The sequence below is a fragment of the Falco cherrug genome, chromosome 2 (genome assembly GCF_023634085.1).
Source record: "Falco cherrug isolate bFalChe1 chromosome 2, bFalChe1.pri, whole genome shotgun sequence".
Taxonomy (NCBI): domain Eukaryota; kingdom Metazoa; phylum Chordata; class Aves; order Falconiformes; family Falconidae; genus Falco; species Falco cherrug.
Genome location: NC_073698.1, coordinates 104,881,582 through 104,906,508, shown reverse-complemented (window position 1 = coordinate 104,906,508; position 24,927 = coordinate 104,881,582). Strand labels below are relative to the sequence as shown.

Below are 24,927 nucleotides of genomic sequence, written 5' to 3'. Positions count from 1 at the left end.
TCAAAAGATACACTGCTTAGCTGAAACTTCTCAGATTTGTTTAATAGGCTCTATAGTATAGAATGAGAAAATACAAAAACTGAATATATAAAATTTAAAATCATAAATGCCAACATTTACTGACAATGTACTTTATATCTTTCAGCTCTACTTCAAGTTACAATTTCACTTAGCAAAGTTGAGCTCAGTGTCGGTGAATCCAAGTTCTTCACATGCACAGGTATTTACTCATTTTACTTGTACATACATATTTTTTGTTATATTTTGAACCTTCTATGTGATTTGAAACTGAAATCATTGTTTCTCAATATTAATTTAAATTTGCATGTATTTGTATATTCACATTGACTTGTGAGAAACGTGATAAATAGTAGTTCTTCAATGTCTTCATGTTTCCAGTCTAGTAACTATTCATTTCAGGCTCTGAATCACTCAATTTGAATTGTCTATATCAGTACAGGTAATTTATATCTGTTAGGATGCTTCTTTAGTTAAAATATTTTCACTTGTCTAAACTAAGGAGCTAAATAAGCTACTAGGCTTAGCTTTAGTATACTTTCCAATCTAACGAGACATCCAAAGAGTCTTTTCTGGTGGGTGAGATATCAGTCAGGAGAAGAGGAGTATGCATTTGCAGCTCTCTGATGTGGATCCTTGATGTTGCTGAGTTGCCATCTTCTAATGACAATGACACATGGCATGACTACACTGACAACACAACTGACTTATGATTTTACCTGTTCATCCAGTGACTGCTGTACAGCCTGTTTCTTTCCTTTAACACTTTATATCTTTCTGTGGTGTTGGTTTTTTTTCCCTCTTGAACCCTTGAGCTGCTATTTATCCTGTCTCAGCAATCATACGTCTGCATGCAGTTTTGTCTCGCTTGTCTTTCTACAGACTTTCTCACAACACTCATAATTTAGCAATTCTCTGACATTGTGTTTTGTGTATTGGTGAAGTATATATGTTGCTTAATGTCTGCCTGACCTTCTAATATTGGATTGTTTTTTGGTTTTGTTTGTAGCCATTGGTGAACCTGACAGCATAGATTGGTACAATCCACAAGGAGAGAAGATTGTTTCTAGTCAGAGAGTGGTTGTTCAGAAAGAAGGTGTTCGATCGCGTCTAACCATTTATAATGCAGATATAGAAGATGCTGGTATATATCGGTGTCAAGCAACAGATGCTAAAGGACAAACTCAAGAAGCTACTGTTGTTTTGGAAATTTATCGTAAGTAAAATATTATAAATTAAAAAAATAAAGACTTATGTTTTAAGAGCTACTGCTATTGAGAAAGTAAAGCCTATCAAAATATCTTCCCAGGCTCTGAAACTTATGTTACAAATAATTGCATCTTCCACAGTTTCATTAATAGTCATGATGATGAAGACTTAAGGAAGTGGATAGCCACTTTGTAATATTGTAGATCACTTTTTCTTTGTATCTCAGAATGCCATATTCTGAGGGTGCACTCTGTGCCTCTCAGGGAAAAGACAAAATATGAGAAAAAAGTTATGCCAATGTAATTCTTATTATAAATATACCTACAATGTATTTCAAGTATGTGCATAAATATAAGTGCAGGAAGTGCAATATATGTAATTAAAAAGGTGGAATTAGTTATTTTTTTGTCAGCCTTTTCCTGATTTTGGCCGTATAATGGAATTTGCCATAAAACATTGAAGCTTACTGTGATAAGCAACAAAGATGCATGTAAATTACAAACTAATTGAGGAGTACATTTGAAAAGTAAATACATTCTGTTGTAGTAAGAGATTCCTCAAGACATTTTTTTTTGGTTGGCTGTTTGGTTGGTTTGGTTTAAAATTTATTTAAATAGCTTAACTTTGTACTATATTCCTTAGACCAATCAAAAATGCCTAAGAACAATACATTAAACAACTACACAGAGAAGATATAAGGCAAGGCCTTTGTTGATGAAAGTGTGAGACATATGCCAGCAGACTTTGAGCTGAGTTATTCTCTAATTTCATTGGGGAATAGTTTTTTTTTGACATTCATTAAAAAATTATGGATATACTGAGCACTAAGGATATGCAGTGAGACAGAAAATACAGAAAAGAATCATAAAGCATTACTTCTGAAAGATACAGGTTACTCAGATAACAAAAGACATATAATTTTTTAAAAAATCTATTGATAAAACAAACATTAAAATAGTCATAGCAGTCAAAAGTGATTACACGATGGCTCGAAAGCTGGCAGTTCAAAGGATTTCAAATTTTGTGCCATTTGTACGCTTCACAATACCAGTCACTTCATTAGCAAACTGTTGAGCAAGGCTGAAATCTTTTGAAGTATTCACATGTGGTAATTTTAAGAATTCTGAGGTTAGGTAATTCTGAAGACCTACACAGGAAATGTGAAGGTTTGTGGGAACTGACATATAAAAGCTTAATTATTCATATTTGTGATGTATTGTAAGGAAAAAGGCAGATACGCTGTATTTCTAGGGTCTAGTTCAGTAGTCACTGATGTCTGTGAGAGTTTTTCTTCTGACTTACATATGGTCAAATACTTCAAATATTTCACACAAATACTTTGTGAAACTACACAAGACATATATGTAATAAAAGTGTGCTCCCTCTGCTTTGGTAATTGTGGATTATTTGAGCCTCACTCATATCAATACAAAAAGGTGGAGATGGACTTACATCTCCGACTTATGTTCTCCAAAGTGCCTTCTGAAATGTAATTGGCAGTCTTTGATCCATAGGTCTGACCATAGGTCAGTTTGTTTCTTTTGTGTGCAAGATTTTGTCAGGCAATTTGTTTCTGCATTAGATCTTTCATGAGATCATGGATTAATGCCACTTTGGACTTCTAACACTAAATTATAGTAATACTGAACTTATTCAACCCACTAACAAAATTAAGTATCCCGTTTGGTTATTTGTGGTTGGTAAAATTAAAAGCTTCATCAGTCCTAAAAAGATAATCTTGGTTATTTCTTCAAGAAAAATACTACAAATGCTTATGACTTGATAATACTACATTTTTTCCATATAGTTTCCCATTGGCTTTTAAGAGTTTGTGTTTTACATAGCTTATGTTTTTCATAGTCAGTGAAGCTAAAATTCCACCTTTTTAATTAGACTTTCCCAAATAATCTGGATGATTTTGATGGAATAAAAAAATGAGGTTTTAATTCAATAATAAGATCATGAGGTATAAAACACACAAGACAGAAAATGTACTATTAACCTGAATATATAAACCTCTAAACAAATAGAGTTTCAAAACTGGGCTCTGGAAGACTGAAAACACTGAAAAATGTATTTCTAAAACATGCCTAATTTATATAAATAAAGCAAAGATTTTCATAATGCAAAATGATTGTAAATGGTCCAAGACCATTTGAGTCTTACCTGGGAAAATTATATTATATAAATAATTCTGTATTGTCACAATGAGAAGGCTTAATAGTCAGTTTACCTAAATTGGTGTCACATATAATTTTAATGCTAAGTGAACTGGTAACTCTTACTGTATTCTGTTTTCTTCCTTTTCAGAAAAGCTCACTTTCCGAGACATAATATCTCCACAAGAGTTCAGACAGGGAGAAGATGCAGAAGTTGTTTGCCGCGTTACTAGTTCACCTGCTCCCATTGTCAGCTGGTTGTATAGGAATGAGGAAGTCACAACTATTGCTGACAGTTAGTATTTTGGTAACTCTTTAAGTTATACATTCTAATTAATATTAAAATATATTGTAAAAGAAGACTAATCACATTTATAGTGGAGGATTTTGATTAGCCCATCACCTTAGTAGAATTTAACCAGGTTCTGTAGTCTATAGAGAATCCATATGCAATGGTTTCCTTCATGTATCATTTTTTCTAATTGGGAATTCTGTCTAGATGTAACATGAGGGTCAAAGTGACAAAAGATTGCTGGGAGCTCCTTCACAGGAACTCTTCCTGGACTGCCATGTATGTAGGAGTTTAATACATTTTTATAACATACACAGACAAACTTCAATGTGCATGCAAAGCTATGACACTGACCAAACACTTCATTGACTTTGGTATACTTGCACAGTAGCTCAGAGAATTCCAGGTCAATAGATTTTTTGCACTATTGTGAGAGTTTATTTGTATGAGTGTAAGTTACCCTTTGAGTTACAAGCAACAGAGATATAGGTGATCTGCTTAGGCTAGATACCCTAAAAGCTAGACTGATAAAGTCAGGCGAAGATGGATCTCATCTTCCCCCTATGCAAGTTTTAAGCCTGTAGAGAGACAATTAATTAGGCATATAGAATTTATTTGATTTACACCCTCAAATACTGTGAACCATTTTTTCAGTGCTGTCTCAATAGTTGTCTTTGCCTTTATGGAAAACAAGACTTTCCATGTTTTCTCTGGAAACGAAACTAACATTGTTGATGAACCAGCTGATCCACCTTCTCATCAGTCTTTATCTCTGCGTGTACTAAAAGTTAAGGTTGCAGTGTATGCACTTAAAATTATTGTTCTTTTGAAATTAGATATTATTTTTTATTTAAAGTGAAAATGAAAAGTTATATTTAGTCTCTTACGACATCACATAAATATGGAGCAGTTGGTGTGGAAAAAATAAGCTTGTTTGATGTTTCTGGACTCAAACTCCTCTCCATTTTGAAAGGAAAATTTAAATAAACTTTCTTATTTAGTATTTCCTATCCTTTCTGTCATCTAGACATAAAGAAGATACAGCAAACTTCTACCCTTAGAAAAAATTAGTTGAAATTTTGATACATGTAAATAAATAATGAGTGCAGGTAATACACAGAAGATTTTGACAAATAAGAACTCTGAAGACAAAACAAAATTTGGCTATTTAGCAAAAAGTCTTTTTCCAGGATGCAGCTCAGAGCTTGAAAAAGAAAAACTGCCTCAGGAACTCTCTCTTTCTTTTTTTTTTTTAATTGGCATTTTATTTGTTTTTCCAAACAATCTGGCTGATGTAGGGTTAGCAATGGAAATAATGCAACATTTTATTTCTTTCTCAAAATAATTTTGTAACACTCTGAGATGTTAAATTTCAATGTGTAAATTTGTCTTTTTCACCATTTTCTCTCAAAATGCTTGAAATGTGACAAGGTATGAAAACAGAAACCGGTTTTAATTTAAACAATATACTTTCCTTATGTTCTGATCTAGAGCAGTACCCAAATAAGATCTCAGTTATACTTGGGAGGAAGTGACCTTTTCAATCATGTAAAAATAGGACATTGTGATCTTTCTGAGTTTTGGTTATGTCTATATGGGTTTATAATGCAGGTGGAAAAAGATAATACCCAAAGTCTTACAGTTAAGAATCTTTTCTCATGCCTTGTGAAATAAAAAGACTCTATTTTTTATTAAATTTCCAGCTTAAAAATTTCCAATAAAGGATCAGTTCCTATAACCTATTCACATAATTTAAAATTAAGTAGCATCAGATTTGTCTGTCATATTTTATATGGTGCCTATTAAAAAAGAAGTAACTAATATTCTTGTTGGGTTTTAGTTCATAGTAAGCTAAAATACTGAATAATTTCATATGCAAACTGAATTGTATGTTGCAGGTTTTTTAGGATTATGAGAAAGCAGCTTCAATTTTAAGCATTTAGCACTGGCATAGTAGGAAGACATGAGATAATGGCATTACTTTAATTTCATGGCTTTTCTGTTATATTCTTGCCCATTCTGTTGTATATGTTACAACTAGTAGGATTTTTGCAGCACAGACTTTTGACTATTTCAGCTTTGCAAATTCTTGACAGTTGCTAGTATCTATGTTTGTATGTTCCATTTGAACATAAGATTGATTTCTTCTCCCAGAACGCCTGTGCTCAAAATCAGAAGTGAAGATTTAAAAGATTTTTCCTGTGTAGTAGGCCCGTAGCTGAAATAGCCATAGGTGAAATAGCCTATCACCATTATGAATTAATTTTGAATGTTCCCAAAACCTTATCTGCTCTACTGGTAGATCATCCTAGGATTTATATGCTCTTTTCAGTTCTATGAAGAAAGTAAGAAAGAAACTGTGGGAGTGGCTGTCCATCATTCCTTGCTAAAAGAAAAGAACACAACAATCCTAGGTGAACAGTGACCTCCAAAAGTCTTTCTGGTCTTGCATTCCTTAAGATTTAATAGGGCAATATATAAAGCATCATTTCCTTGAAATGTTCTAAGGTTTTCTTTTTTGTTATCTACAGCTGAATTGTTATGACTCATAATTCCATTGTAAGAGACTTAGGGACATTTTGCTAGCTCTGAAAGTGAATGGGCTTGTTTTCATTCATCAGATCTTATGTGGAGTTGTGAGTGTTTTGCTTTGCAATTTATTTGCAGTTATTTGCAATTATTTGCAATAATTTGCAATTACACAATACTAGGGCTTCAAAGGACATTAAATGCAACTCATTCTACATTGCTTAAAGCAAATGTAGAAATTGTGTGTACAGACATTTTTATATTAGTTTATGGTTGGTGTTGACTTTAGAAGTAGGATAACTGCCCCAGTTAGTACAAATATGCTACATATATATATTGCCTACTATCTGTATAAATATGCATGTTTTATTGTGTTGCTGCTCAAATCATTAAGGTATGTGAGAATTCCGCTATCAGATTAGCAGTTTTCTATAAATATAGCATATGTGTGTTATGTAACTATAATTCATGTAGAAAATAGTATCTTGTGTAAAACTGGATAGAAAATATTGGGGACTGGTGCATCCTTCATGTTTTCTGTATGCTTTGATATATTCTGTTATTTCATGCTCTTAATTATGTAATACTATTACATTTTTTTTCCTCAAGCTCTGATTATGAAGCACTGAAAAAATATAGGCAATCCCTCTTGCCCTCCATACCGCTTAACATTTGATTTGACTGAAGGGGAAGATGGTGCAACTGTGCTAAATTAGGCATTTGAAGTTGAATGAGTTGAGTCCAGAAACAGAGTGACCAACAGGAGGAGTGTAGTACCCCGTCATTGTCCACATCCACCAACTGTAATCTGTTTAGTATAGGACACAGTTTTTATTAGGGTATCCACAGGACAGTGAACTTTATGTCTGCATAGCTTTCCTGTGAATCATGTTGTATTACTAGTTTATTCCACTGCTCTGAACCTCCTGAGTGTTCCATAGTATATATGAGTCCACCCAGATCTAACCTGTGTCTGTCAAGATTGCAGTGCATTTGTTGACCTAGCTGGTCTACGCACAATTGATTCCTGTTGAATGAGAAGAATATAATCGTATACTTAGTAGCATTTTTACAGCAGTGTGAACTGTTCTTTCACAAACCTACCAAAGGATAAAACATGGAGAGCAATGGTTTCTAAAGTCACACATTCAATTCATATTTCATTTTTTAAGTTGCCTTAAAATACAAGGCACATTAATTTTGTCTCTATGTAGACAGTATTAGTGGCAGAAAAAGACCCAAAATCTTTTTCTTCTGCTATACCTACTTATGAGAATCTCTCTGCTGTATTCATTATGTTATTCTTAAAAAGTTTAAAAGATAGCCATTCAACATCTACAGTTTTTGTTTCCTGTTACTAAATGAAACTTACTTTTTCAGCATTTTAAAGCAATAAAGGTGATCTCCAGTCCTCTCGTTCACCTCACACATTAAATATTTATGTTAACAACAAAAAAATACCACAAAAAAGAAAGGTTACCAATGCTTAAAGAGGGGCTACGTATCACCTTTCCAAAACATATTGAAGCATAGCTCTCTGGGAATTGTGTAGGCACAGGAAAGAAAAATATTATATAATTTGTATGTGGTAGTGTGTGAAATGGAATTAATGTTCAAGCATGACTTTAATAAACTAGACACAATTAGCGTAAAAGTGCTGAGGTTATTGATTTCCTTTAAAACTCTGTCAGGTGAAGCATAATTACATTTTCTTTTTTCATTTTGTTCTTAATTTTCTGAAAGAGTTCTTGGTAACAAAACAGAACTGACAAGGCATAAAAAGCTGTTTTGTTAGTAAATATGTATGTGCATATATATCTTCTATGAATAGACTCTTAACTTTATGACTACATAAAAGCTTTTCTACCAAGTGTTGTTTATCACTGTTTTTCAATATCAGTGTTGTGTCATGAGAAATCTAGCACACTTTAAAAATCTAGCAGAATCAAAATGGAAAGCAAAGTGAAAAAATGACACTTGGTTGCTAGTTAAAACTGAAAACTAGTAAATCTCATCATCCTTCAATACTGAAAGGATGACACTAGCGCAAATAGAACAAGAAAGACCGCTGAATAACATGTACACAGGTTCTTAAAAAACTAAGTGTGGTGAATTGCAGGAAGTAATTCTTCTCCAAAGACTCCATTAATATTGACTAGTTATGGTGGATTGACCTTGGCCAGTTTCCAGGCATCCACCCAGCCACTCTCTCACTTACCCTTCGCAACAGGTGTGGTGGGTTGACTCTGGCTGGATGCCTGGTGCCCACCAAAGCCACTCTCCACTCCTCCACCTCAACTGGACAGAGGAGGGAAAATACAATGGAAGCCTCATGGGTCAAAATGAGGGCAGGGAGAGAGATCATTCCCTAATTACCTTCACAGGGAAAACTTGCTTCATGAAAAAATAATTTGATTTATTACCAATCAAATCAGAGTGCAATAATGAGAAATATCCTCATTGTTATTATTATATTACTCAAAACTGAGTAATAGTGAATGAGCAAAGAAACAGGAGGAAGGAAAGAAGGCAAGGAAGCTGAGAAAAGATTAAGCATAAGCTGCAAAATGGGCACAAAGACAGTTGGTTAATTTAGATGAGAGAGGGAAGACACATATTCTGACTTATTCTGTTATAAATTGCTTGATTTATCTTTTTTCCATTTCTTTAATCTGTTTGATATTCTGTGTAGGTGTTAATGAATATTCCACTCATTTTGCAACAATTCATAAATTTAACTTACATTCAATGACTCCTCAAAGTAAGTAGGAAGTTATGGATGAAAAATCCATACTGAATTTTAGGAAACAGCAATATATTTTGGAGTAGGAAAAAACCAAATTTATCAGCTGAGATTTTACTTTTAAACTGAGAAATGTTTTGCCAATGAGCATTCTGATTGTACGGAGACAGTACATAAATATAACTCATTAAGTTAGCATTCGTCATGTCTTGGTTTACTAACAGTACTTGATCTCTTACTTGCCTTTCTAGATCGATTTGCAGTATTAGCAAACAATAATCTCCAAATTCTTAACATCAATAAAAGTGATGAAGGAGTATACAGATGTGAAGGAAGAGTGGAAGCAAGAGGAGAAATTGACTTTCGGGATATAATTGTTATTGTGAATGGTAAGGAGTAAAAGTTATTGAATTGACTTCTTACTTTATTATCATAGTCTATTTTAAAATATATCAGCTTCTATAAGTATCCTGATTAAACTAGTTAATATAGTTGTCATGTCTGTTTAGTATTGTTTTCCTACAAATGTATTTGTTTAATACTTGAAAAAAAATCTATACTGTGTAAGTACAATTAATTGCATTTCATAATATCAGTATATATTTATGTAAAACCTGGATTATTGTTTTTAATCATTCACAAAATAATCACTGCAACAAATGAGTTTCAGATTATAATATATAGTACTTCAGTTCACCCTTTGTTTTTCAGTGTTTTGTCATTTGTTAAAAATCCACACTTGATTTTTCATAGTTATTTGCCTTCATTGCATTTACATATTTTAACTGTCCAAAAAGCAACATGTATTTTACTAAGATTAACAGTATTATGTATAGATTTTTAACATTTTATTTTTATGAGGAGTAAAATACATAACAAGTTATCTGAAAAGTGGCATTATATATTTTATTGGTTTATAATACAACCCTAAGATGGAATATGAATGGTTTAAGACAATATGGAACGTTTAGCTCAACCTCCCTCATAAATTCAGGGTTGACCTGTTGAAAAATAAATCTCTCTTCATATATTGTCTGGAAAGGACACAGTTCATAAAGGGAATTTTTAATCTAAGCTTTCTGTTTAATGTTGTTTTTCAATTAAACTGCTTCCATCAGGCTTATTAGGTTCTGAGTTTAGATGCTTTGTCCTTGACTGGTCCTTCTTGGCAAACCTCAGTTTACAAAAGTTATTATGTAAGTTGAATTTTCCATTAATTTCAGGACAAAGATCAGATTCTGACACAAGTGTTATTTAATCCTTATAGTCAAGCAGCAAACTTTGAAACAGAATTTTTATATTATTGTAGATAGTATACAGACAGTGGCAAGGAAATGGGTGATTATCCTACGTATTGTGATAGAATATAACAGTACATGTTCTATGTACTGTGAAGCTCCCCCAACAAATTGCTTTCCTCTCTGTGCATTGTGGTGCTGTGTTACCTTGAGTCCTGGTTATGCACAGTTCCAACAGCACATCTGATAGTATTTTAAATCCTCAGTGACATTTTCTTCTGCTGCTATTTATGTACGTGGTTATGAACCTACATTCTGAACACCTTGCATTTCTATCTGATATTTACATTCAGTTGAGATGAGAGGGAGCCTACTTTAACCTAAAATGTCAGATTGCAGCTATAGTCTGACTTCACATCACCTATTGGTGGTTTATATCCACAAATTTGCTTCTTCATATGTTTATTATGACTCTAGACAAGAATGCTAACACTCTCTTTACCTCTAGACTTCAGTTCACAGCGTTGGGAGCAGGAGTTGCTAACTGATTCTGACGTGGCTGCTCATGTAGAGTGGTATCAATTAAGAGCTGTTTTCTGCTTGATTTATAGGAATAAATATGTTTTAATATAAAAAGCTGAATGTATTAAATTTGGCCCAAGAAGGCTTTTAGAGCAATATTAAAAATCTGAAAGAAAGAAAAATCGTAGTACTCTTTGGAGAAAAGGAAAACCTATGAATGAATTTGATTCAGAAAAGAAAATGGGGAAAAAGGAGCAATGGAGCAGTCTGTAGGTCACTAAAAGCTACTTAGCTGTATTTCCACCATGTATTCTTTTTCCAAAAAAGTAAGCAATAATATTGGCTTAGGAGGATAATCAAAGCTTAGTATAAAAAGTTATCATGATAGTGTTTGTATGTAGAAACTATTAAAAGTTAGAAATTTACTGTTTATTTACTTGTATTACAATAGTGCCTACAGAATCTACAGAAGGATCTAAGATCTATACAAACACATAGTAAGAAGTATACAAGGTCTCCAAAGCTGGATAAACCACAGCTAAAGAACATAGAAATAGGAATGTTATAGGAAAGCTGACACACCACAGAATGCATACTTTCAAGGCTTAAAATTTTAAAGGTTTTGTGACAGTTGTAGGGAGAGGAGACTATAGAGAATTATTATATTAATAATTAAATTAATATTATTAGTCTTTGCTCTTTACACTTGTATTTAGGGTTTACAGTAGAAATATATTCTCAGGAGGAATATAGGGGCTGGTGTTGTAGCTTTGCTGATTTATTTTGAGAGTGGAAGAATTCTCCATGTATGATGTTTCTCTTCTGCAAATAGTATATGAGTATGTTGCTTTTCAAATATCTTCTTTATTATAGAGCAAGAGTTGATATTGTTTATACTTCTGCAAATATGATGTATTCCAATGCTTATATGTACTTCACTGAAAAATGTAAGCTATGGTACAACTGTGCGAAATCCTGGATTCCCTTTTGCAAGGACAGTGACAAAGTTTTAATTAAAGAAGAAAGATATTAGCTATCTTTTTACTCATTGCCCTCTAGATAGAGTGTTATCCATGCTGCAGGTGACCCATACATGCTCTGATTCAGGACAAAGATTTGAACTAAGGTCACCTCTTCTGTGAACAAGAACTTCATTCAGTACTGTTTCCTTGCCTCTGTCCATCTAAAGAGGGAGGAGAGAGAGAGTAGAAAAACATTTTGAGAGGTTGAGAGCACCCCAACCTTAAAACAAAGTAATGAAGACCACTTCCTCACAGGTAGATGGTATGAGATCAAATCCTCTCAAGAGGAGGAGAAAATTAAATCTAGTATGAAACATAAATCTCATATTTAAGAACAAGATATAAATTCCCTCTTGGGCCATTTTGGACATAAATGAGTCGTTTCTGCCCATGTGGATGATACTTGCCTACAGAATGGTTTCTTCTGGTATGTGGAGGCAAGAAAAATGAACCACCACTAGAACTATTACTATAAAATGAAGGGTTGACCTTGCAACCACAAGAATAAAATGATTAAATAGTTGAACATAGTGGTCACTTACATCTACACATAAAGTTAATGTTGTAGAGATGTATTTCATTTTGAAGAGAAGGAATTAGAGAAGACAATGGTATGTGTCTTGAAAATATTTCTTCCATTCTCTACTGTGCCTGGCCGCTAAGCTGATTGATACAGTATTGGCTAATTCACTCCTGAGAAAGATGTAAATAACAGGAAGTAGAAATGAAATGGGTAACGTTTCTGTCAGACTGTAGTAGAGTATGTTCTTTTATATACCAGGTTCAAAACTAGCTGACCATAGCTGCAGTTATGACTCAAGTCACATGCACATAGTTTTAAAAACTATAAAGTGTAAAAGAAACTATTTTGAAAGCACAGTGTTCTGGTTAGTGTTGCAAGACTGGGATTCTGTGGTGAAGAGTTTGACGGTGAAGGCCTGGAAATGAAGCAGAAATCCTCTCGCTACCAACTTATGGAAAAGATGAAAGCTGAGTAAATTTGAAAAGGAAGTGTTAAAATACATTTCCCTAGATTATCAGTCCATGAATTTGGAGATGCGTTGTTCTGGGGACATGGTATTTCCATATCCAATCTGTAGCCCAGGAAATTTCAGATAGGGAAGAAATTATATGTGAAACATACTTAACATAAAAATCTGTGAAAGCAACATAAGTATATTTTAGAAAACATCTTTAGTTTTAGCTTGCTGTTTGTTATAATATAGGGTTTTTTTGGTAAAATGCTTCAAAAATTATATCTGAACAGAATGCAGATTTTAAAATAATTAAAATCTTGTAACAAAGCTTGATATATAAAATGTAGTTTTTAATTTATGGAATATTGGGGGTATAATGGGTAATAACTTGAAATACACTTGAGCTGGAATATCTCTATGAAATCTAGTGTTTAGGTATCTTTTTCTACTAGCAACACTGAAATTTATATAGCATTTTTTCACTGCTGGTATTTACAGTGTGGTCTAAATGGCAAGATGTTTTGGTTTGCTTTGTTTTTTGAAAAAAAGGTGGTTAATGTAAAATAGAACAAAATAATTCCAGTCTTCCTGAAAAAAACCTGCTTATTTTTCTCTCCTCCCCCCCCCCCCCCCCCCCCAATCCCCACCCCCAGTGGTCTTGTTGATTTATTTCTTTAAGTTTTCTTCACTGTCTGGGCAGTTCCATAAATGGAATAGACATCCTGATCTCAACTGACATTAATGAAAAAATTGTTTTCACTCTAAATGTGACTGGATTGTGCCACTTTGCTGTAAGTGTGAAATGTGAGAGACTTGCCAGTACAGATTTGGCTTTTCCTCTTTTAGGTTCACGCTTTAGTTCCATCCTACATACATACAAGAACAAAACCAAAGAAAAACAGATCTTTTCCCAGAAAGAATGATGAGAAAAACAAAATTTGACTTTTGAAAAGAAGAAATAATATTTCATTTTGTTGTTATTGCAGTAACTCTTTGAACATTGAAGCACTTCAGTAATGTGCTGCATTTCACAGTCCTGCAGTTAGTTGTGAGCAGCAAAGAACCTGCTACTTCTGGCAAAGAATTGTTTCACCTTCTCATGTTACCGAGTATTTTTCCAGGCCTAGACGTTAGAATGCATTGCAAAATGGCTAAAATGTATTAAATGCTTTATAAGTGACCTTTTTTCGTGAAAGATGGATAAGTTGTTGTTGCACAACAGAACTGTTTTGTATTCTGGGTAATGCCCCATGCAATTTCAGAGAGGAAAGAAGTGATCTGTGAAACACAGAAGTACATAACAACATTTACTTACTGATCATTGGTAATTCTGGTGCATTACATTCAAAATAATTTTATATATTTAAGGTTCAGAAGGTGGAAAGACTTCTGATTAAAACTGAAATATTTGGTGCAAAGCAAATGAAGTTGTTTCTCAACGGTTGTGGGAAGAGTTTGTGCAGAAGTACAAAGGGAAGCCAAAAGCAAATACATTGGGGTTGCCTGTTTTTTCTTCTTTTCTCTAGTGAAAGTTCAAGCTAAAAACTGAGTCATTCTGATGACAGGATGTTTTTGCTGAGACGTATAGTTCTGAAGATCTAATCTTCTTTTCCCTTTCCTTTCACTTTCCCTGACATTCCTTCTTTACCATGTATCCTCTTCCAGTCTGCTGGGATTGTTTTTATTTGTCTATTTGTTTGATAGTTAATGGAAACATGTTAGGGATAGCTGTCTTAAAATTACCATATGAGCAGAGATGTTAAATATCAGCGTTTGAGTTGTTTTGTCTTAAATCCTATTGCTTTTTTTTTTTTTTTTCCCTTTTTTCCTGCTGGATAGAAGTTCCCTGCAAACTGTTACAATTTTAGTCATAACTTCATCCCATCAAGAACAGACAAAATATGTCATTCTCAGACCACAATTACAATTTCTGGAAATACAATTTCCAAAAATAGATTGTTTCCATTGGGTTCTATCACATTTCACCTTTTGAAGCTGGTGAGACTCCTGCCCAGGAAATATGCAGGAGTTCAGTAAAGAGAATTAAATACACATAATCGACTACTACATACTGACACCTGTTTTAAAAAGGACTGTCTGACATAAGTACATATTTGCATGTTAGCTTTATAATCGAATGAAAGAGAAAAAAGACTAGAGAGATATTTTCATTTGAGATAGGTAAATTAGTGCCCATCATAACTCCGTTGTGTCTTACACATGCTAGGTATAACTTCAGTCACTTAAAAATTTTCTGTAAGAAAATTGAAGGAGTGCTGAAAAAAGCTTTTAAAAATTTATTCTATTGAGGGGGGAAAAAAGTTTATAAATGTCCTGATAATATTAAAAATCTAGTAATAGTGATTCATGTAACATGTGTTACAGGTTACAAGTGTAAATTGATCCCTAAGTGTAACCATAAATTCCAAAATTAGTAAAGGATCCTATCCTGTGCTTTAAATTTCTCAAGAAACACATGAAACAATTTAGTTTTTCAGTAATAGGACATAATGTTTTATTTTTCAGTTCCCCCTGCAATTACTCTGCTACAGAAGTCCTTTAATGCCACTGCAGATCGGGGAGAAGCAATAACTTTGTTCTGCAGAGCCACTGGATCACCTCCACCTGAAATCAGTTGGTATAGGTAAGTTCAGTTGAAGTCTACACATCATAACACATTGCTTTAATGCGTCATGATTTTCTATCACAGTCTATTAAGCTATGCAACCTTCATTTCTTAACTGAATTTTAAAAGCATTTGCTCTCCAATTCTGTTATAATGTCTAAAGCTAGATTCAGCGTTAATGAGTGAATGAACTCACACAAACTGAATTGCACTCAGGTCACCAGCAAGTGAGATAAATGTAAAAGGTAACTAAAATATTATATTGATATGATATCCTCCTATTTGAGCAGAAACAAATAAAGCTGAAACAATGAATTCATGTCTCAAAAGCAATACAAGCAAAGGTCTCAACTTTTGCACACAAATTCATCAGGTAAAAACATGCTGCATTTATGCAATGAATAAATAATCAATACAGTTCAGCAACACTGATAACAAAGATAGTATTTTCCCCATCTGTAAAAATAGATTCTAACCCTAACTCCATTTCAATGACATTCAGGAGGTATGGCTTTAGACACCCCTAGGACATCAGAGTGTTTTCATTGAATAAATTTCAAGGGTATATTACGTAATTTTTAAAGTGTAGTATGTTTTGAAAATGGAACTGCTTTTAAGTTTGTGTGTGGTTTTTTTATGATGTCAATGAAATAAACATAGTATAGTTATGTCATTTGGGAACACCATATAACATTCGTAAAAGTTTTAATATCCATCCACTCTATATTCTATTTTAACAAAGATATGCATCAGTCCTGGGATATAAGGTATCTCAGATACTTCATATCAGTGCACATTTCTGTTTTAGACCTGAAAAATGCGCATCTTCTTATATTATTTCAGGCAAATTAAAAGGTCATTGTATTTTTAAAAGGGACATACAACAGATTTTCATTTCCTTTGCAATCTGAACAATGTTAGATTCATTTTAAATGTTAGCTTCCTTTGACTTGACACCGTTATCTTAACATGCCATAAGTTAAATATGGATTTAAATTTTTCTCATGTGCAATATGGATCTCAGGAGATGTAAATAATTAGAATACAATGTTAATTCCTTAATGTGACTTAGAATTCAAAATTTAATGAAAAGGAGAATGAAGAAAACCAAAATATGTAGAGCCCAAATTAAAGAACTGCTGCTAAATTCAAAGTAAGTAATTTTTTACAAAGTCTGCCTTACCTGGCCAGAATTAATAAGAGTTGTCTGTAATTTGGTATCCTAAATCGCCTTGTTGTAAGGCAACCAGCATTAATGTTGTACATTATTAAGAAAGAAAGCATAAATTTCCACAGTTTGTGATATCTCTGATTATAGTTGTGGGCTTTTTCTAATATTTTATAAATATTACACTATGTACTTAGGCTGTGTCTTGGAGGCATGCTTATCACTATGTCTACTGATAAGAACTTACTGAAGGATTTTCCTTTGGTTTGTCAGCCCCTGAGGCAACCGACTGACTTGTTAAACCATTCATTAAATATCTTGATGAAGTTTTTACAAAAGCTTCACAGGCTTGTGTACTGGATACTGAATCTTAAATGCATAAGCTTCTTTTCTGTTCCTATTTACGGAACCATCTCATAGCGAGTAATATTGGATTATGTGCCTCTCTTCCCTGTTTTTGGGGCGGTTTGTTCTTCCCCCGCCCCCCCTTCATTCTCTTTTTATTTTGTCTCATTAGGCCACAAATTCTTGACAATGGAAAATGCTTGCTTTTTTATTTGCTGGCAGTGAGAGATTGTAAAGCAGTAGCTGGAAAAGGCCCCGGTCTCTATGACAGAATCTAATTATTAATACGCAAGCAGGGGAAAAAAGATGGGAGGAACTAAACTATTTTTTCTAGAGAAAGCAAACTTGATTCTAAATTCTGGTTTTCAGTGCTAATTTTCTGTGTCAAATTCCTGAAATTTCTGTCCCGAACTGTTCAGGTCACTTTTCACTCACATATAGGTAGCCAGTTAAAAAGATTCAGTCAGCTAATACCTTCTTCTTGTCCTTGGACTTACCTTGCAAATATGTCAAGACAAAGTCCCTAGTTTTCTAGAATACTTCAGATACTTTTTCTTTAACAATTAGACTGAATGTAGGAAAACTAGATCAACATAATCCTTGATTTTGAGAAAAATCTAAAAAGCATTGTCCATGGTAGGAATGTCTATGAAAACTGATGTATCTATTATTAATATGATTGTCATCCATTGAGAACCTAATTGAAACCATCTATCAGCATTAATGGCTAAGGTGTCATATTCCCAATTTCATCCTGTTTAGTTTATTTTTTGATGTTGAATGTAAGCTGATACTAACTTCAGTTTTATGCTTTTTAAATAAACAAGTGGAATTCTTGAATTTCATTAAGCACTAATGCTGATTTTGCAAGGATTATGACTTTTGGTTACAGCAAGCTGTGGGAATCGTGTTCAGTTTTATTCCCAACTGCACAGTTTATCTATGTGAGTTCAGTCATTTTGTTTAATTTGCCTCAGGTTAACCATTTGTAAAATGGGCAGGTATAATGGAGTGACTTATTGGAAGTCTGTTTTCTGAATGCATAGCTATGCTAAGAGAAAAAGTCTAGAGAGATGCAAACTTTTATAACAGAGAAAAATGTTTCCTTTGTAAAACATTCAAAAGTACACAGAGAATTCTGGAGAGCTGAAGAAAAAGTTCTGATAAACAGGGTGGGAATGATTTCTACTCAGTTCTGCTGGATGTTTTTCATTATATGTTATAGAAAGTATATCCATACCTGTTGAGATGTTTCAGTAAGATTAAAGACCAGTTTTATACACAGTTCAGTGTTCTCATGTCTATGTTGCCCTTTAAAATTGGCTCTGGCACCAATTATTCTCTCATTCCCTGTATTGAAGTTTCTTTAGCCAGGCCTGCGTTATTTGGATCTATCATTATGTAGTCTTACATTCCTTAAAATACACTGATATTTTAGTCAAATAAAAAATAATTTATCCTGATCTTATTTTCTCTCATTTCCTTTTTGGTTTCCAGTGAACTGATTTAACAGGTCAACTTCAGCTTGAGCATGAAAAATGGCTGTATTTTTAAACCAAAATGACAGTACTGTTGAGGTATCTTATATGTTCCTCTGTGTTGACTGTAAGCAAGATGCTGGACAGAAGAGTAATTTCAAGTCTTAAACTCTAAGACAGTAGATAATGTAGTAAAGCTTTAACCTTTTATGTTGACCCTTTTCATTTCCAGGTGCTGGCAATGTTGAGATTTTGTCAATTTAAAATTAAGGTGTCTACACTTAAGTGTCAATCTTTTAAAAAAAAAAAAAGAAGAAAAAAAAAAGCATTACTTCACTTACAAATTAGTCACTTTGAAAAAACTGGTCAAGCAAAAAGGTCAGCAAGATTTAGTTGCTGCTCTATTTAATATCCATATGTTCTTTGTTGGTATTTCATAGACCCAGAGAATCTAATTCTTTTACGACTTAACTGATATCTCTATTGAAGCTGATATTACATTAGTGTAAAGCATAACCTTCAGAGAGGCAATACACTAATACAATTACATTAGCCAGGACTGAAAGATAAAGGTCCATATGTACAGGTCAGGAACTGGAAATCTACTTACGTGTATGGTTTTACTGAAAACACGATGATTGTTTACTTATGTGGAGATAATTTAAATTAGTAAAGTTTAGCTGGATCAATCTATTATCTTTACTGACAGGACTTAGAGTTATCTGAAAAAAAGAAGTAACCTGCTTTTAATGTTATTAATGTTTTCCTGTTCTCCAATATCGACATCAATCTGAACCTTTCCTCTTCACTACAGTGTCCAAGGAAACAGTCATAATCTCATTTCTGCTTAGAAATAGTCATAGATACAGGTGAAGTTTGTGATAACAGGCATTTGTAAAATACTTCTGACTTTGGATATAGATTTTTGTTTCCTAACAGAAATCACTAGATTGTTTTTGTGAAACTACTTATGTGGAAAATTAGACCTTTTCTGTTCTGCAAAAAAATTTCCATTTTTGCTTTGGAAAGGAGATTAACAAAAATCACAATAATGTCTTGAACGGACAGCTATGTGGATTAGAGTTATTTACATAAATGTTACTGAAATGCTGGCTATATAGATGCCCGGGGAATCCTGTTAATAGATATAAATGTTACCAAGAAAGAAGTAGTATTCTCACTTTTAAGGAAAATAATACGTCAGAAAATATTAAATATATATAGCTGGTAGCATTATCTGAGAAGGTGGTAAAAAACAGTGTTGTTCAAGTCCAAAACTAGGCATATTGAATAGTAATACATATTGGTTTCATTTTATAAATAGGTTGTTTTCAAAAGTTGGCCTTGTCAGCAGGATTACCAATGCTTATGAAAATCAAGCAAGTTATATGTAGGTGCTTATTAGAAGGGGTTGCTGATGACTCAACAGAAATAAGACCAAAACAAGCCTACAGCAAACTAAGCAGAAGAAATTAAAAAAATAAAATAAAATGCAATCTTAAAGAAAGGAGCTCTTTTGAAAACTGCGTATGCCAAGGTGCTCACATGGACCAGTCAAGCCTCAATCAGCCCTCAGAATTGTTCACAGGTTTTATTATATCTGTACCATCTGGTCAGAACTCATTCTAACTTCTGGAGACATGCCTGCTTACTAAGTTGTGGCTAGCCAACAACAACCGAGTGGAAATAATTTGGAAGAGTTCTTTATGTGCCAATAGGCTCTACATGTATGTAATGTATTTTTTTATAAGTTGGTACCTGGTTACTAATGTGAACTGCAATAGTTACATTTAGAAAATACACTTTAAAATGTTTATCACGTACAAGACTGTATTTGTCTAACCTGCTCCTTCTATCCTTCCTTAAGTGTAAGCCATATGTTAGAGTTCTAGTCACAAGAATGTTTTTAACATTAAGTCAATATTGATCATTTAGGAATAAAGATAATATAATATTTTTAATATGCATATACCTTAGAACCTCACAACAAAATTGTAAAGCTGGGGTCTTGAACATCAAAATGCAGTTAAGAATTTTTTCTTTGTGCACATATAATTATTCTTAAGAAAAAACACCGTGATCCTGCAGAACAATTTTTGTTATGCTAAAATCAGCTCCCTTCAATACATGCTGCCAATTTATATCACGTGGGTCAATGCATTTTTGAGGCTAGCATAATAACATTCTCTTCCCTCAAATATTATTTTCAACATATTGATGCCTCCATAGCGCATTGTTTCAGAGTTTGGAACCTACCAGTTGATTTCTCCATTGTTCTTTTTTTTTAAGGAATGGTAAACTTATTGAAGAAAATGAAAAATATATGCTGAGAAGAAGCAATACAGAACTAACAATAAGAGATATAAAAAATATTGATGCAGGTCCTTATATCTGTAATGTTAAAAACAAAGCAGGAAATGATAAAAAACAAACATTCCTTCAAGTTTTTGGTAAGTACTGCATAGTATGTTCCATCCTCCCTTTTTAAATGTAAACAGTAGGAAACTGAGGTGATAATTCACAAATTTCAGTGGAACAGTATTTCTGCTAGTTGTCTACTGGTGCAGCAAACCACTGTATAATTTTACAGCCTTTTCATCCCGGCTGGCTACTTTAACCTTTACACCTGAATTTAATTTTGAAAAGGCTGTCTGTGGCATTTGCTTTTCTACTATTCAGATACAGTACAATGGAGTGTTAAATTGTTAATTTTAATTCACTCTGCTTTTCCTTTAAAAGTTGGCTGCTTTAAAGAAAAGCAGGAAGAAAAAGAGAAGAAAATTCTGACAGGGGAAAACTACATTATTTGGTCTTTTAAGCAGTACTTTTTTTGATATGACACTATGCAGAGGTGTTCCTGATTTTTTAATTTGTTTTCCTTTCTTGTTTTTTTTTTATTTTTTTTAAGTGCATGATTGCAGATGTAGTCACAAAAGTATTGTCTGATCTGACTTTCAAAGGATAAATGTAGTCACAGGAAACCCCTTTATTTTCTTTCTATGCTATACCACCCAATATTTGAAGTTTTTTATAGCTGTAGCTAGTGAGAGTAGGCATCTGTGAGAATGTAGAAAACTTCCCTCAGAAACATTATGTAGGATCAAGGCTATAGATTACTTATGAAAAACCTACAAAAAGATAATGTGTTGGGTAGTTTTTTACAGTAACTATAGCTTGTCGTAGAGAGAAACACTATTCATATTTGAAGAGCTAAAGCATGTACTTAGGACCATGGAAAATTAAATTTAAGGTTCCAGTTAAAACTAATAATAATTTATACAAAGTGAAACAGTTCTAACAGGAGAGGGTAATTTAAAACTTGCATTGCAAGAGCTAAGCTGTTGGGTTGGATAATACTGTCCTTTGGGATCTGGGAGCCTGAGGCTGAAGCCATGTGTCAGGTGAGTAGGTCAGCTGTGTCTGTGTGCATTCCACTGCCTTTCCTATTTGAGAAGCTCTTCATAGCCCTCCATGCTGTGCTGTCTCCCGTGCTCCGTACTCCGGATGGGTTGCCTAACCATTGGGCTAATTTGTTGTTCTGAGGTACTTGAAAGTTATTCTCAATTACTTTTCAAAGGAAAGAAGATTAAATACAATTTTATATTTCATCCCACCTTCAAGATGCATTACATCTTGAAGTTTTTTTGGAAAACCGAAACATTTGATTTCCAAAATTGAACAAAAAATTAATAATAAAAAAATAAAGAACTAGAAAAGACTTGCTAGTTTTCATATGAGTTAGAGAAGTTTCAGACATAAATAATTTTGTTTATTGAGTAATTTTAAGTGTGGCTTAATTTTACTTAGTTTTTGCCTAGGGCAAGGTAACTTTTTTGTTGAAGGAATAGGGAAAGGGAGACACCAGACTAAGAGTAAGTACTTTCTATGTATGTTCTTCCATCTTTTATTAACCACTCTTCTGGGAACCCCCTGGAAAGCTAAATCCAAATTATTTAATAGATAGGATAAGTTTGATTCATTTTGAACCTGCACAACCTTTTTGTTTCCATGACATCCCAAACTCCTAAATTTTTTAAATAATTTCTTTCTTGCATGAAAAAAATGTTTCTTATGTTTAAAGCCTATTTATATATTTGGCTAAGAATTATAATTTTAAAATAAAAAGTGAAAGATACTTCCATATGTTCTTCACATCAAGTATAGTTTTCTCATTGGTTCATTTGTTTTCTAAGCTGTGAGCTTCCAGTCTATTTAGTTTCTCCTGCTGTGGGAGCTGTTATGAATCTTTGAACCACATGTTCCTGTGCTTTTCTGGTTACAATACCCTGTCTGTGAAATAATAAGCAGGAATGGTACACAGGGTTCACATTGTGGAGGAAAGTCTTGGTGTAGGTATTTTACATACATAATCAGTGGGAGGGCAGCCTGAGCTTATAAAAAACATTTCATTGGCATTTCAGTAGTTCCTGACAATAGTAGTTCCTGACATTCATGAAAGTCGAATGAATACCTCAAGATGCATTACAGAAGACCCTTTACAATTATTGTGTAATTTAAGCACATACTTCTTTTTTTTTAATACTTTCTAGATGTCTTTTTAAGTATAATCTGATTTTTTTTTATAGCAGGAAGTTTTTGCAGCTGTGTTTAATATGGCTTTTATTGGTTATTGAGAGAAATATGTGCTATTATTAATTTATGATCTGTCACCAAGGCAGATGAGACGAAATGTAACAGACCTCTCCTGTCTTATACCTCTTAAATGTGTTCCAAATACTAAAATTCAAAATATTTGTATTAATTTAGGCCATCACAAAACATGTATCTTCGAACCAAAGAGGTTGTACTGAGTCTATGAGATTGGGGTGAGAAGCTGCATTTGTTTTACATTTACAGTGCTCAGAATACACCGAACTAGTTTCCCTTTAAGCTTAAGAAGTATATTAACATGTTTTGGCACGGATTTTGGTTTGGTGGTTATATAGATTTTTTTGCTAAGATACCATTCAATACATATATGGAAGCTCTTCATTTCAATTCACTGGAATAAATGACTCTGTAAAGGGAATCCATGGATCTCTGTACAGAACTATTGTACCTGCTCATCCTAGATATTATGAAGTAAACCAATGGCAGCTTCACAAAGTGCAATTCATGTGGTGTCAAAAGTTCATACATCTTCTATATTCCTTCTTCCTCCCTCATATGTCCTTACCTGTTTGGAACACCTCTACTTTTTTAAAATAAAAATTATACAGTCTACAATGTCAGTGATGCCGGTTCTCTCAAAAGACAAGTCGTAAATCCCTTTGTGTGTGAAGTAGTAATACCATTTTAACATGTACAAAGACTCAGGTTTATCATGCACTACATCAAGTCAACACTTCATACTGGTGTGTGTACTAATCCTTATTATGTCAGAAATCAAGTTTCAGGAATCTGTTTCTTAGAGATTTCCTTGTTGGGCTCTAGCTTTTTTGCTAAATTCAATTTGTACCAGCAGTTTCCAGGAGGATGGGGTTGCAGTTTTGCTACCTGATTCAAATGTGGCTGTGCAAGTAGATAGCATGAGTATGATTCCTCATGTATGACGTTAACCAAGAGATCCTATCAGGCAGCGATACAGACATATACTAAGCCTCTCACCAGTAAATCCATGTTTGTATTCATAACAAGCTGTCTAAAGCAGTTCTTTTGATGAGATACAATCAGGACTATCTCAAGCTTTATACATGTGCTGCTTCCCAAGTCCGATGAAACTCTTTTGTCAAAGGTATGGGTAGAACTCTGTGAATTCAATAAATTGTGTACCTTTTCCAAGGAATCAGTTGTAAGCAACCAGTCTAGAACCTCACACTGCTATCCATGTTCTTTTTAAACTTTTTTGGAAGCTATAGGTATACAGCAATGAGCTTAGCCCTTGTCTGTGATGAATCCAGAAGAGACCAAGAAAGGAACCTGAAAGAAACTTGTTCATTGAGGGAATGTTAGAGAACTTAACACCAACCTTCTCTGCTCAGACAGCAAACTTTCCAACCAGTAGATGTTATTTCTGTATTTGGCTGCATCACTCTGTTAATATTTTAAAAAGGCATGTCCGGTAGTAAGCAGTTATTTACCTTCCAAATAAAGTAATTTTAATTAAACTTAAGCATAACTCCTTTCCACATTTAAGCCTTCTTTCATTTCAGTCAGCTCATTCAGTTTACAATTTTTCAAGTACATTATAATACAAATATTTCAATATTTTTGACTGAAGAAACCAGCAAAGACCTGAAAGCTTCCTGGATTTATTTTCCAAGATGCTATATTTTCATTTGTTTCATGTTTGCCAAAGTATGGCAAGCAAATGCAAATTCACTTTGAGAATGATCTTGTCAATTTAGAAAGAACAGTTAAATTGGGGGTGGGAAACAACTGCGTCAGTATTTCTGTCAATACTAGACTTGGCACTCTGAAATAAATATTGTTATTTACATGTACACATAAGTATTTTAATGTTTTTCCAGTATCCAAATTGTCATTAGAAAGTTGTCAAATACTGTTAAAACTTCTAGTCAATAGCAAATTATGACTCATGACCTACAAAAGTGAAGCAATTAAACAATATCCACCATATGAGCTCTCTTCTTCCTAGGAA

General features: G+C 33.5%; 1 protein-coding gene across 1 annotated transcript in view; it reads left to right on the top strand.

Annotated features, from left to right (window-relative positions):
• The window catches only part of NCAM2 (neural cell adhesion molecule 2), a 305,227-nt gene that overhangs the window by 159,513 nt on the left and 120,787 nt on the right, over positions 1–24,927 (top strand). Inside the window, exons 2-7 of the mRNA XM_055703179.1 lie at positions 146–220; positions 1,028–1,234; positions 3,538–3,681; positions 9,202–9,339; positions 15,236–15,353; positions 20,616–20,776. Of these exons, the coding sequence (XP_055559154.1) occupies positions 146–220; positions 1,028–1,234; positions 3,538–3,681; positions 9,202–9,339; positions 15,236–15,353; positions 20,616–20,776 (843 nt within the window). The remainder of the gene's footprint in view (positions 1–145; positions 221–1,027; positions 1,235–3,537; positions 3,682–9,201; positions 9,340–15,235; positions 15,354–20,615; positions 20,777–24,927) is intronic.